This window comes from Odontesthes bonariensis, chromosome 17 (genome assembly GCF_027942865.1).
Source record: "Odontesthes bonariensis isolate fOdoBon6 chromosome 17, fOdoBon6.hap1, whole genome shotgun sequence".
Taxonomy (NCBI): domain Eukaryota; kingdom Metazoa; phylum Chordata; class Actinopteri; order Atheriniformes; family Atherinopsidae; genus Odontesthes; species Odontesthes bonariensis.
Window position 1 is genome coordinate 8,873,507 of NC_134522.1, and position 14,779 is coordinate 8,888,285.

The 14,779-nt window shown below is 38.5% G+C and overlaps 1 protein-coding gene across 1 annotated transcript; it reads right to left on the reverse strand.

The window, feature by feature from the left end:
• Positions 1 to 481: 481 nt before the first annotated feature.
• LOC142366185 (uncharacterized) lies at positions 482 to 14,289 on the reverse strand. The gene is made up of 8 exons (XM_075448003.1): positions 13,931 to 14,289; positions 13,429 to 13,593; positions 11,352 to 11,927; positions 8,895 to 9,014; positions 8,368 to 8,487; positions 2,911 to 3,030; positions 882 to 983; positions 482 to 719 (listed from the first exon to the last, which is right to left on the reverse strand). Exons 1-8 carry the CDS (start codon positions 14,244 to 14,246, stop codon positions 667 to 669), a joined length of 1,572 nt encoding a protein of 523 aa, XP_075304118.1. The 5' UTR covers positions 14,247 to 14,289; the 3' UTR covers positions 482 to 666.
• Between the last annotated feature and the right edge of the window lie 490 nt (positions 14,290 to 14,779).

Sequence of the window (14,779 nt, forward strand, 5' to 3'; positions counted from 1 at the left end):
CACCAGCACACTCTAAAGAAAGGAAAACCATCATGAAATTGTAAATTCAGTCTGTTAAATGAATAGTTTTCATAGCTTTGCTGTTTACATTCCCAAATCATCTGACTAATTATGAATCTGAATTCAGTTACTAAACCTTTTAGGTGGAAAAACAGGTCTTTAATTTTTTTAATCATATAGGTAGATGTAAACATTTATCAAATCAAATCAAAATCAAATCAAATTTATTTGTATAGCACATTTCATGTACAAACAGTTCAAAGTGCTTTACATAAAATAAAAGCATTGCAGCAGGGAGTGCAAGAAGCATTAAAAATACATAAAATAATATAAAGAGAAACAAATAAAATCATTTAAATGAATGTAAAATCAGACAACAGTCTAGATAAGTTAAAAGATATTTCATGCATAGACACATGAGAAAAGAAATGTTTTTAACCTGGTTACATTTTAAGTCTCTCTGTCAAGAGCAGCCTAAGCTATGAATGCAGGTTCATGATAAAAACAACACATCTACCACCAGTATATTGCATAAAAATTTGACACTGTTTACATTTTTACTCCAAAATGAAGAGATTTGTGGATTACAAATTGTGACTTCGTCTGGTTGATTACACTGGATGCACTGAAAATCTGGAAATTTGTCTTTGGGTTGCATCAGAGTCCTTAATGTCGAAGATCACCTTCAAATGCGCTCACTTTGTCTGAAAGTTCATCAAGTGATCAAGTAGTAAAGGAACTTAAATTCCCTGGTAGGTTTTCATTAAAAGTGCCAATTAGACACAATAAGAAAATCTCATTTGCCCATTTTTCTTACATCACAGTCAAATGTTTGAAATCCTGCAATCAGATTCAGTTTGTGTGTATCAGGTAAAGGATATGTTTCCTGCTCAGCTCCTGGATGGTGGACTGCACTTTTTTCTGAAACACAATCTGAGCTTCACACATGCAAGCATCTTCAGTTATTTCACTCCGCAATTCCTCTGAAACAATAAGAAGATAAGACGAAAAGTATCAAAGAGGTGCATGAGAGGACTGTGCTTACCTTCTGGACACTTAGAAAAAAAACACAGTTTTTATTTCTGTTTCAGTCAACACTCAATGTTAGATAAAATCAGATAAAAGTTAGGTGATATTTGAAAGGAAAACTATAACATATTGGTTTCCATACTGCAGCTGATATTAATCATGATTTTGATTGTGAGTAAAATCAGTTTCAACTATATAAATCCTTTAATCATCACCCCAGAGTGCTTACTTATGGAGCTCAGTTGTGCACAGCTGTATGTGGGATAATAAGACACATCAACTTTAATTCAATCAAAATATCCACACAACTTTAACACTTGAAAATAAAACTATCACAGCAAACAACATGCAAATTGTGTCAAATAATTTTTTTTAGATCTTTGCTTTGGTTCCTGATTGGATCCAGTGTGTCATTTCTTGCACTGTATATTTCTTTGGTCTATAAACCATGCTGGACCAGTAGAAGTGCTCCTTGTCACTGGAATTTGAGGCCTTGGTTACAGTTAGATGCAGACTTTCCCACAACTGAGCAATGCAAAAGGAAATATATAAATGTCATACCATTATAATTAAAACTGAAGTTATTGTTGGAGTTGCATTGCCATCTAAATCTATTGACACGTATAAACCCAATCTGCATCATAGGCTTGGCTTTATTCTGTGGAGTTGGTACAGGATAATTTCACGTCAGCACTGATGTAGGAGCTTTTCAACCAGAAGCACCCAGAACAAAACCTTTTAACATCCTGCTTTACTCGTTGGTAAAGCACATTTTAAAGTCTTTTCAAATATTTGAGGAAAACAAACCTACCATAGCCACCTTAACTACATGGTTTAGTTACGTAGTGCTAAAAGGGATCGTATGTAATGTCATTACTGTGTGTGTCTACCCACCCGGGGCTTTTTTTTCCAGTTAACAGAGCTAAAAAGATTATTTCAGGCTCATATCTTTTGCATTTCCATTGCAGTCTAAGGTCAAGGGTAGATTAGGCTTATTAAATCTGCTGATGTGTTTGCTCCTCTCTGGCAAATCTTCCAGGAGTGTCGAAGGTGCGGCACTGGTCAGAAAGCAGACCAGCCAGGAAGTAAGCTTCAGCTACATTAACACAAAATCTGTGAATGAAAAACATTTCTGCAGGGTCTTTGATATTTTCATTTGTGTCTTAGAGCACAACTGCTGTAATATGATTAAAAAAACATTGGAAATTTCTGCACTGGCATATTTATAGAAGCCATTCAGTTTTACAAATCACCCCTGCTGATACACTGACTGCTGACTGACTTACTGTAGTTCAGGCCTAAATTACAATACTCCAAATGTTTTTTTAAACAGATGTTTCCCTCTGTTTGAAAAAAAAAATACGTCTGACCACATGAAAATGACAAAAAATTGCACAGTCGCAGAAATGATAATGCAAAGCAAGGAGATGGCGACACGTCTATACTGAAGACATGTCAAAATGAGAGAGAACGTTCTTAGCATACCTAGTGAGTGGATTCCCTTTTTATGAGGTGAAGTATTTCCAAACATGGATTTAAAAAAGCAATTAGGCTGCCAAAGTTAACTAGATGTAGAAATATCGGTATATAGATGCTAGTGTTGCTGTGGTTTCCATTCTTTCAAAATCAATTTTTCTTACTTAAAACACTAATTGCATATGGGTGGATGAGAAGTGCATAAGCAGAAAGAAAGTTTGCTTATGCAAAATAATATATGTTAGGAGGTACTGCACTTCAGTCAACATTTTTCTGTCACTCCAGTCGTATTCACTAAAACCTCTGCCAAACCGTGACATACCCTGTGCATGTAAGAAGCATCCGAGTAGCTTTAGGATCTGTTTTTTAATAACACAAAATATAGAGAGAAATGAAATTTCTTACGTGAGCATGTTTTCTTATCCATGTTCAGCACGTATCCCACTCGACACTTGCAAATGTACGAGTTCCCGTTGTTGACACATATGTGCTGGCAGTCGTGTCCCTGAGCACATGCGTCTGAGCCTGAGAGGAAAAACTCATTCATCACCAACTTATGACATAAATGATCATCTGGGTTTTGGTGAGCCTTTGGTCTCATGTGTCTTCAAAAGAAAGGGACCCCACAGGCATGAGAACTTTGGCTTCAGCATGCCCTATCCCATACCTTCTTCACATTGACCTGAGGTTTTCACTGCTCACTTAGATTTAGAGCAATGGAAACCAATCACAAACGTAGTGCTTGTGTCTGTTCACACCAAAAACACCAAACATGGATAGTGTAATGAAGAATCTAAATTCTTACTTGAGCATGTTTTCTGGTCTGCATTCAATACATATCCCACTCGACACTTGCAGACATACGAGTCACCACTTTTGACACAAATATGCTGACAGTCATGTCCCTGGGCACATATATCCGATCCTGAAAAGAAACACTTCCATAGTTGATGACGAAATCCAAGAAGCTCCGTTCTTATCACTCTTTAGTTTGGAAAATGACATGTTAAGGTACTGGAAAACAAAGGAAAGTTCCAGCTTCTTACGTGAGCACGTTTTACGGTCAGCATTCAACATATATCCTGTTTCACATATGCATGTGTACGAGTCATCGGTGCGGACACAAATGTGCTGGCAGTCATGTCCGTCTGCACATGTTTCTGAACCTGAAAGGGAAGACTTTCACATCTACCTGGCTAAATTTACTTCAACAATAGAAGAACAACCTGATTGCTGTAAACCACATTAGAAAGAGACCATTAGAAAACTGGTTCCTATATGAGCATGTGTTCTGGTCTGCACTCAACACAAATCCTTCTTGAGATTCACAGATATATGAGTCATCAGTGTTGATGCAAATATGCTGGCACTCATGTCCCTGAGCACATGTGCATGGACCTAAAGCGAGTATGTATAAAATATACACATATGTAAAAATCCAGTTTCTTCTGAGAGCATGTTTTCTGGTCTGCATTCAACACATATCCCTCTTGACACTTGCAAAGGTAAGTATCAGCATTTGTGACACAAATATGCTGACAGCCATGCCTCTGGATACACAAATCTGAACCTGAAAGAAACACTTCAAAACTTACACCAACAAATCTAGACAGATACAATCACATACTTTATATCTAATCCCTCCTTTAACCAAGCACAGTGCACTTACAACCGTTCAAGACATGGTGATCATAGGAAAGTCTTACGTGAGCATGTTTTTTGGTCTGCATTTAGCATATACCCCACTTGGCACATGCAGATATAAGAGTCATCACTGTTTTCACAAATGTGCTGGCAATCATGTCCACGGGCACATGGATCAGAACCTGAAAAGAGACACATCAGCATGTATCTGACAACTAAGGACATCAGGTACATGGAGTTTGGCCTTTAAGATGCTCTGTCTGCCATTGTTTAAGTTTAAGAAGATGCTCAATTAATGTTATTCAGACTCAGATTAACAGCTGAAAAAGCACACAAGAAACACCAACTCTATGTAAATCTGTACATGCTGCTGCAATTTGGTTTTATGGGCTGTGACAGCTACAAATAAAGAAGTTACATATTGAAAAATAAATGAAAACTTCTGCTATGTTCTCCTTAAAAAAACTCCCCAAATCACTAAGAGCTGGTGGTTCCTTGGCCTAAAAGAAGTCACTGTACAACTGCATTAGTCTAAAGACTCTACCGAAGCTTTTAGAAAAAAAAGATACAGTTATAAGTGCTAAAAGCAATCAAAATCTTTACTATGTCTTATTACTATAAAGATATTTCTGTTTCAGCTTCAGCAGTTGCAGCGATAGTCTAACTAGAGCTTTCAGGTGGCTCCTGCCAAGTTGTATTTTATGCAATAAAACAGATATTTATGCCTTTTTAATAAATGCAAGTCATGGGAAACTTGCAATATTTGATGCATACAGTTCTGTGCAAAAATCTTGAAAAACCCGTCATTTCTTTATATGCTCCCAGGAAAACGGGAAATAAGCGCAAACATAAGTGGAATTATTTTATATATCAAAAACAGAAACTGTACAGATTAGCTATTCTGATGAGCTTGAAAGACATTATTTGGTATGAGCACCATGGCTGCCTTAAGTTCCGTTCTCTGTCAACATGATCCCACACTGCTTCAATAATGTTGAAGTCCGGGCTCTGGGGAGGATTCATCCCTCCATCAGACCTGTTGCCACTGATTTTCAGCCCACTTCTTGTGTTTTTGGCACAGCTCAGATTTTTCTCCCTGTTTCCCTACCTTAATAATGGCTTCTTGACAGTCATTCTTAGTTTTTAGGCCTGACACTTCTTCTTTTGTCCTCCACTTGTTCAGTTTCCTCAAATGTTTTAAGACACACTGCACACCATGCTGAGATATGCCAAGTTTTCAGCTAATAGCTCTTTGGAAATCACCTTGTTGGAACAAAAATATGATTTTTTGTCAAATTGGTTAGCTTTAGTTTTTTTTTTCAGCGATGCAAATAAGGAAAATGGAACACATGGTGTCTTTGTGACAAATTGCTGGTAACAAAGTGATTACAGACACCATTTAAAATTGTTCTTTGCTAAGTCATCTGTTATGTGTAGTGAACACTGGTTCATCCCCTTGAGTTAGGTGCCTTTTAATGCTTGAATGACTCAACTGGTCCTGAATTGGATGAAGCAGGTGGGGTAGATGGATGGATTTAGAGGTCAGTGTTAAGAGGAAAAAAATGTTCCTCTGAAAATGGTCGGGTACATGGACTACAGTGAAAATGAGTGAAAAAGCAGCCACTATCCACAGAAAGTTCAGAGAACTGTTTCTCAAGAACACTTAAAAAAATTACAAGAAAGTCTGAAATGAGGGATGGATCAACACTTTCAAACAGCACTGTACATCCCATGCATCATAAATCAACATATCTGCGTACTTGCTTTTCTTCATTTAAAATAATCTAAACCATGTTCCCTGCCACTCAAAACATTAATGACAGTCCATCAATTGATAACTCTGTCAAACCTGTAGAAATGAAACAAAGTTGTAAGTAAAACCTGGGACAATGCACCAAGAGATGGTATAAAATGTTCTTACGTGAGCATGTTTTGGTGTCTGCATTCAACAGATATCCACTGTGACACATGCAGACATTAGAATCACCATTTTTGACACAAATGTGTTGGCAATCATGTCCTTGGGAACATGTGTCCATACCTGAAAAGAAAAGCTTTCACATAAACAACATAAAATCGCACACAAGCTAAACCCTCTTGTGTTCACCAAAGCTAAGCTGTGCTTTGGAAACCAACTCTTAGTATGTTAATAGATGATACCTATAAACCTTCAGCCATGCTGAACACAAAACAAGGTGCCAAAACTACTGGTCTGCATTCAATACAAGTCCCTCTCAACATTTGCAGATGCAAAAGTCATCATTGCTGAGACAAATTTGTTGGCAGTCATGTCCTTCTGCACATATCTGAGCCTGAAAAGACACTTCCATCTCTAAAATAACTGAGTCTTACTGCATTTGTGCAGAAGCTCTAAATTATCTAAATATCACATGAGGACAAATCCCTCTTCAGTTTAAACACATTTTAGACTTATTATAAATCACATTATCTGAGTGTACACAAACATTAATAGGTGGAGATCATGACCCACAACCTGAGGGTCATGACTCAAAATTGATGACTCAAAATGGTGGCGTATCACTGCTTTAAAGGGGTAATATATCACAGATTAAATCTCCACAACACTAGTTTCATGAGGTTGTATATTATCCCTTTAAATCATTTTTAACTTGGGTCTTGTGTCTTCTTGTAACTTTGTTTGATTTTATGTTTTTTGTAATAATTTTGTATAAGACATATTATCATTTTCAGTTTCTAAAATTGCAGACACGCATACATTTTTCATTTTCCAGCACACCCTGCGCTCTGGTGTTAAACTTCATTGTAATTTCAGTTTTTTCACTTAGGTTCATCTCTGACATTATGATGCCTGTTATTTGTATATGCAAAACAATTTGGTTTGGGTTCGGAAAATATCCTGTTGTGGCGTATAATGAAGCCTTTTTAAAACCTGCATGTTCCTTTCAAATTGTCCCTACTGTACAGAGCTGTCACTCTCCACATATTTCTTCAAATGCATTCAAATTTCCATTCCCGCAAATAATAGGCAGTTGTGTCAAACCATGTGATGTCCAGAAATGTTTGGATTCCACCCTGATGGTTCCACCCACTCCACTACCTCAATTGGGTGGCAAGCTAGGAGATCAATCTACAGATTTGCTGTTGTTGTCAAGTAAGACAACTACTTGGTACAAATTACCTTATTTTTGTTTGTCACATTGCCATTTATGGTATTAAATCCAAATTCTTCCAAACACTGCTTTTCAGAAAACTTTAGTGTTGTGCCAGTCTCTCTAGGGATGGAGGTGAAATGTCTTCAAGAACCAAGAAAATAATTTAGGAGTCCACTTCGGATGTCTTCACTCACTAGTTTCCTCAATATTTGCAGCAGCAAACATACCGTTAACTAAATTGAATGACGGCATAACGACAAGCGGATCAAGGCCAAGCTAATACTTGAGCGCCCTCTGCTAAATCAAGACAAACTACTTCTACGGGTCTGGTTCTGGTTGTGGTTCGTTTCTATTCATACTACCATCTGAGTTGACTGTGCCGTGGCTTCCTATGCAATGGCATGTAATCAGTTTGCAATAGGTTGTAGAGATGTGGATAATGGAGATTCTCTTCCAAAGGCTCTCCTCAAATCTAGCGTCTTGTTAGTCTGTCTTTTTTCTGAATGGAGATTGATCCGGGCTCATGTGTTAGTGTGCTCAGTCTACACGGTAAGACATTTTTTGGCATGACAGAGGGAGCCAGTGGACTCTCACAGACTGGCGCAGAACATCAAATTTACATCACACAGGCCTTGCAAACATGCAAATTAAAAAAAAAAACATGAATTGCCTTTAAAACATCTCTCAATGCAGCGAATGAGCAAATGATACAAAGTACTTATAGATTAGAATTTGAATGGTGTACTGATCAAAGTGACCTACAGTTGTATGTGACAAAGTGCGAGTGACACTGAGATACTTATGTTTGGTCTGTATAAGGGATGGCTAGATCGACTCTGCTTGGGCTAGTGGAACAAGTTAAATATCAGGGTTTAAGCTGTCTCATTCACGTCGAGGCATTTAACAAATGTTACCTAGAAAATTATTGTGAAGACGTTTTTCATTCCTTTAATCATTTATGCTCTTTGTGTCATTGTTCTTGGCATCCATAACTCTTGACATTTAATCTTGACATGTTAATGAAAACAGATATGTGTCACAACAGCTTAGAAATATAATTCAGAAAGAAAGTTAACGTTCTTACGTGAACATGTTTTCTGGTCTGCATTCAACACATATCCCATTCGACACTTGCAGGTGTATGAGTCACCATTGTTGATACAAATGTGCTGGCAGTCATGCCCCTGGGCACAAGCATCTGAACCTGCAAAGAAAAAAATCCCTCATGAGACTGACACAGTTTTTAGTTGGGAGATAACAGTGAGGAGTTTCTGCTTTTAGGAGTTTGTGACGCTCATTAGTCTGGGCTCTCACCATGCTCTGCTTACATAGTTTGTGCTGAATGGTGTTAGCCCAACTATTTGGGACAAGCAAAAACACTTACAACAAGAGATGGTATGCAGTGTTGGCAGTACAATGTACTAACTTAGTATCCCATGGTTCCATTTGAATATCTACAAAAACATTTTTTGTTTCTTTCCATCTAATTCCAGATCAAATCTTAACAATATTCAGTCAAAATACAATGTTTGTGACAGTTTTTTTAAAGAGTGAATAAAGCTGTGGGCTTTTTAGATGCAAAAGTCCAAACATAAACACAAAGATTCTTACCTGAGCATGTTTTCATGTCCGGATTTAAGACATAGCCTGGAGGACATTTGCAGTTGTATGAGTTGCCGCTGTTGACACAAATATGTTGGCAATTGTGTCCTTGAGCACATGGATCCGAACCTGAAAGGAAATACTTGATTGTCTTATTGGCTTAAGTCTAGTGAAATCAGTTATTCAGTGTTTTAATTTTGTGTTAGTGGGTATGTGAGTAGTTAGATAATCTACAACATGCAGGTTATTGCAGGATCTCTGTGATTCATCCACAGTGATGTTATACTGAATTTATTTGTTTCAAATTAGAGTCATTTGAAAGTGGGGAGAGAGGAATATTGTAACGGTGCATTGGCTTTTGAACTTAGAACACCATCTGGATTTTCCAAGAAAATTCAAGACAGTACAGTTCAAATATAAAATTCTACTGAAAGCTTTTTCATATCCATTGTGTCTTCAGTTGGACCATCACAGCTGCTGTTAAACAGAAGTTATTCTCAGTGAAACACAGAGTGTGGTTAAATACACTTGATAGGTTCAACCACATAATTAAGAGCAAACTTTCCCGCCAAACATACATATGACACGCATCGAGAAAGTCGTGTGACTGGAACATGCAGCCTTAAGCTTGCTAGTTTAGGTGCTACCACAAGTTGGAGGGTGACATGTAAATATGGACATTTATATTATTAAGATGGTGAAAACTTAATAACGGGGGGGGGGAGAGACGCACCAAACTTAGGGGCAGCTGGTTTGACCATAGAGAATTGAACATCCGCCTGCTTTGAAGTCCTAACCGGCCAGCTAGTTTCCAGCCAAAGCAGAATCTGATGCAGCAACTTACTGGGTTAGACTTATCAATGGCTGCCCTCTCATTTCCCACTGTAACTGGCATCGGCTTATCATTAGCCAGATCAGTAGCTGGCTTTGACAAAGGGTAGTCAGTACCATCTTCTGTTCTCCAAGAGAATGGGATTTTCTTCTTGAGGGTTTTTTACAAACCCTGGTTGTCTGTTAACAGCTATAAACGTAATCATTGTAAAGGAAAAAGCCAGACATTTGAATGCTATACTACTGGAATTATCAGATATATTAGTTACAGGACTCATGTATAGCCTTACCTCAATCCTCAATCTGACATTGCAAGTAGGCTACTCCATGAGGGAGTGCAAAAATAGTTCAGATATAAATCCTACTGTTACTCTTTGGGTACTCTACAAATAATGTTAAATATGAAAAATCATGCTTTCATTTTAAATTCACCCTCATTCTTTCCCACTTCTGATATCACCCAAATTCTTCTTAGCACTTTGCAGTTGGGTTAGATCAGGAGTTATTGCAGCCTCTGTAGAACACTTAAATATGCATATATGAACCAGCAAAATGCACCATTTTGCTTTTTTTCTCCATAACAAGTTCTTCCTTTTATGTTGGGTTTAATCTAATGTACATATTTATTTTTTTTTCTTTTTGTAAGGTTTCAACAAATTATATATAATTTGTAGCCTACACCATAGTGCTGGTTGGAAGTTTTAAAAGTTACTTTTGGAAAGAGCCAACCAGTAACTTCCAGCACTTGTGCTAAGCTAAGCTAACTAAGAGTTGAATCAAACACTCTGTTAGCTTAATTTAGCTTAGCTTGTGCAGAAAAAAAAAAGCTATATTCCAAACATTTTTAGAACAATTTTTACATTTTAAAGTTACAATGACAAGAAGTAATTTCTCATTGTAAGCTTTTGCATTTTTGTTAGCATAGTTAGAGATAAACTTTAGGCTAGAGGTTCATTCGGAGCAAACTTTGAATAAAATTTTGTCAGTAAAAATATGTCCACTCAAATACATTTCAGTCACATTTAGCGCAATCTCGTAGAACTTTTGCCTTGCACGATAGTTGCTGTTAAGCTATCAGCGGTTGCAGAAGCCTGAGCTGGGGACTAGCTTAGCACACCTCCAGCTAATGGAGCATGGCACATATGGCATGCAGCACAAAATGCAGTGCAGCCAGCGAACAGCATTGCACATCCTGTGAACAGTACAGACAGCACCATATTGAGTTTCCAACATTTTAAAGTATGTAAATTTTGCTCTGAGTCAGCAAGTGATCAGAGTTTTGTCCCCTTCTTTAAGTTGGTTAGTGTGACATTTTTTGTACATGTTTAATGCTGAAAGCATCAATACCACTCAACTTCTCACCATTCATATGGCAACAGTTGGTGGGACAACCAGTGGTTACCATGGCCTTCTTTTCAAGACCAAAGAAGAGGACTGGTGACTTTAGAATGAAGATTCCCTCTATGGTGCTGCCAGGTGACGATCACAGGTGAATATAAGAGGACGGATCTGACATACCGTTGTTTCCTTTATTGTCACGTTCATTATCTATTCCATTACCGTCTTTCCTGTCATTTAGGTCTAGTCCGTTATCATCTACTGGAATATCTGCACTCCCATTATCATCATCCTTACCACACAAGGTTTCCCTAAATTTGGATGTGAGCTTCTCTATGACACCATAGGTTTCCACATAGAAGACATGGTCATCATGAGGGCGGCTGGCCATGAGCCGGAGGGACGTCATATCAGCTCTATCTACTCCCACTGCGTAGATCTCAATCCCAGATGCTCGGGCTGCTGCTGACACCTCCTCCACCTTGTCCTGAGGCCTCCCGTCTGTCACTATGATGGCCACCTTGGCGATGTTCGTGGAGCCAGCTCGGGCCCCGGCCTCCTTGGTGAAAGCTTTCTCCATGGCGGTTTTGATGGCCATGCCCGTCATGGTGCCTGAAGCGAGGGGCTCAACACGAGCCAATGCCTGCTTCAGGGAGGACTTGTCAGAATACATGTTGAGCAGAAACTCGATCTGCACTGTGCTGGCATAATTAACGAGGCCGACTCGAGTGGCATCAGAGCCGATGGCCAAGCTGTCCACCGTGTCCTGCAGAAAGTCCTTGGCCTTTTCGAACTCAGCAGGGCGTACGCTGCGCGAGCTGTCTATGATGAAGACCAGGTCTATTGGCTGATTTCTGCAATTGGATCTTGTTGCTATAAAAAAATTGAAAATTGATGATTTTAATATATTTGCAAGGGTGAATATGCTAAATTCTAACTGTTACTAGTAGAAAATAAACAGGTGAAATACAGTGCAAAGCCAAATCCCAATACCTACTCAATAGTTGGGACACCTGTTAACCAACGTTTATAATTATTATGACTAAATTTTGGGAAACCAGAAGCTGTGATTGGGATAAGTGTGACAACTTTTTTTTATATGACATTTCCAAGACTTTCTATACCTCATCAGTTACTTTTGACTTGATTAGGTTTTTAATTTGAACTAAACATCCATAACATTCTGAGGACTATTACCTGCTAAGTTGGTGCCTCATGTTTTCCAGCAATCACATTTACACCAACCAAAAATGTTTCAACTAAAATTAAGAATATTCCATTAAAAATCGATATGCTCTGTATTTTGGATTTCCTTGCAACTAAATTTTGACGAATATGTTTCATATTTAAATGTCTAAAGACTACTTTTTTTGGTCTCATGTAAAACTTTTGTGTGAGCTTTGACGCTTAAAAATATGCCATTTGATTGTTTGATGTTTTCTTACAAGATATATTACTTTAACATTCCCAAAAATGTTTTATGTGAAACATACAGAGTAAAATTCAGGGTTTTCGAGGGCTAAAGCCTATTACAAGAGGTGGGGTGCATGGACAGGTCACTGGGAAGATATTAAAATGTATCATATGACTAATCTGTACCTTTCACTGGCAGCAATAATAAATTTAATAAGTTCATATCAGAGCTTTGAGCAATGTTGACTTAAAGGTTTGTGGTGTGACACCAACACTCACCAGTAAATTTGTTAGGTATGTCAGCAAAATCAGATATAAACGTCCCCTAAAATTCTTTCAGAAACATTTGCTTTTTGTTGAGGTCCACACCACTGACATACATGGAGGATGGGCTACTTGTTTTACCATGTTAAGTTAAACAGTAAAGTAACAATTGTTTACCTGCAAAGTATTTTAAGGGTTTTATGTATGCTGATTATATGCAAGTAGTATAATCTCAATACTGAGCAAATCCAGAGAAAATTTAGCAATAAGTAATCCTAAAAACAATTACAAAACTTGTAAAAATGTCATTCTATAAGCCAAACTTAAAAATGTTCAACAAAAGGAAGTATTTGGAGTTAAAGAGGTCAAATGAGTTGGTGTGGGGTGATCCATAAATTACTGTATTGTAGTAAAACAAGGGGTTCCACCTTAAAGATTGCTTGTAAAGCTTGAATGTAAAATGGACTATATACATTCATGTGATCTACTTTAAATAGGAAATCGTGATGTAATCACTTGGCTCACAACTTTAAAAAACTTCTTCCTCAGCGACTCATTAGAGCATTTCACCCTTAGCAAGATTCAGAGTAGCATTGGCAGAGTAAATCATTGCAGAATTATATATTGAAAACATTATTTTAGGAGGCTGGCTTGGAGATGAGACAAAAGACCATCCCTGTCTCCGCATCTTTGTTACCTGCGCTGTTTCTGATGGACACTGGAGAACCAATTGATTCTCGAGCAGGCTGCCAGGATTCAGATGGTGCAGCTTCTTGCTGCCGCACTGAGAATTGCTGGGTTCTCAGTGGCGGCTGGCGATGAGAGGGCTGATAGCGATTAAACCTGGAATCAGTGCCACTAGCTGTGCCAAAGAGAACAAAAGGAGGGACACCATTAGAGCAGATGTTGGTTTGGATAAAGATGAGCAAATGAAGCCTAAAGGCTATTAGAATTAGAATTTAAACAACTTTTTCCTTTAATTATTGGGGTTCAACCAAAGCACCAGTAAAGTCTTTGGATATATTGGAAGATAAGGGCCATATGAAGGCCTTATGGGCTAAATATGAAATAGACATAGATACAAAAAACTGTCAGTTTTGTGGAAAATATAATCTGGAGTTTTCCAAACTCATCCACAGTTTGTACAACAGATGGACACTGACACCAAACATGATGACACACAGCATCTACCAACCAACCTTTACGCATATCTTTCCGTTCCTTGTGCGTCAGGTAATTATTGGCATCTGCTCGCGCGCCATGCCGCTGCTCGAAGCTGTAATCACCCTGCTGGGCCTCCTGGAAGCTCTCCGCGCTTTGCGTTTCTACAGAGGTCTGTTCAATAGATCCGAAATCGTCGGTGCGCTCGTAGGCCCGTGGAGGGACCCGCGGGGACAACAGGGGGCCGGCTGAGTGAATCTGCCGCTGTTGTGACCGAGACTGGGCTAAAGTTCCCCGAGAACTCGCTGCCAGGATGCCGATGAAGACGATCACCTCACATATTGGAGAAGTCATGTCGGCTGAGCACAGTTGTTTAGCTGTGATCCTTCTCTGGGTGTCCACTAACAACCACATTTATATAAGCTGGTCCACGGCCACAGAAGGCGTGGGGAGCCAGAGGTCCAATCCAGGCACATTTACCCCCAACTGAGGGTCGTTTCAGAGCAGCAACCGATATTAGATTTCTTTCCTGCTTAGCTGTAAGATTTGATTATACTGATGTCAACAGTTTTTTTTAATTAATAAAACGTTTACATTGCACTTAAGCACTGTTATGCACTTGCATTTCTCAAATATAAGTTGTTCCATCGATCAATATCTTATTTATTCAGTGTTGTTACTTTAAAAGATGATAGAATCTTGTAAAAAAAAAAGAATAAATATACATTCTTCAACACAGCCTGAACCCTCTTAGACCAGCTTTCTGTCATTTCTTTAAGGAGTCTTCAGGAATAGTTCTCCAGGCTTCTTGAAGGACATCCCAAAGCTCTTCTTTGGATGTCGGCTGCATTTTGTTCCGTTCTCTGCCAACATGATGATCCCACACT

Coding starts and splice junctions, on each gene's coding strand:
- LOC142366185 (XM_075448003.1), bottom strand. CDS start 14,246: ATGACTTCTCCAATATGTGAGGTGATCGTCTTCATCGGCATCCTGGCA. Junction 3,031..8,367: donor AGACCAGAAAACATGTTCAC/GTAAGAACGTTA, acceptor TTTTCCTCTCAG/GCTCAGACGCATGTGCTCAG. Junction 720..881: donor CCAGGAGCTGAGCAGGAAAC/ATATCCTTTACC, acceptor CTACTTGATCAC/TTGATGAACTTTCAGACAAA.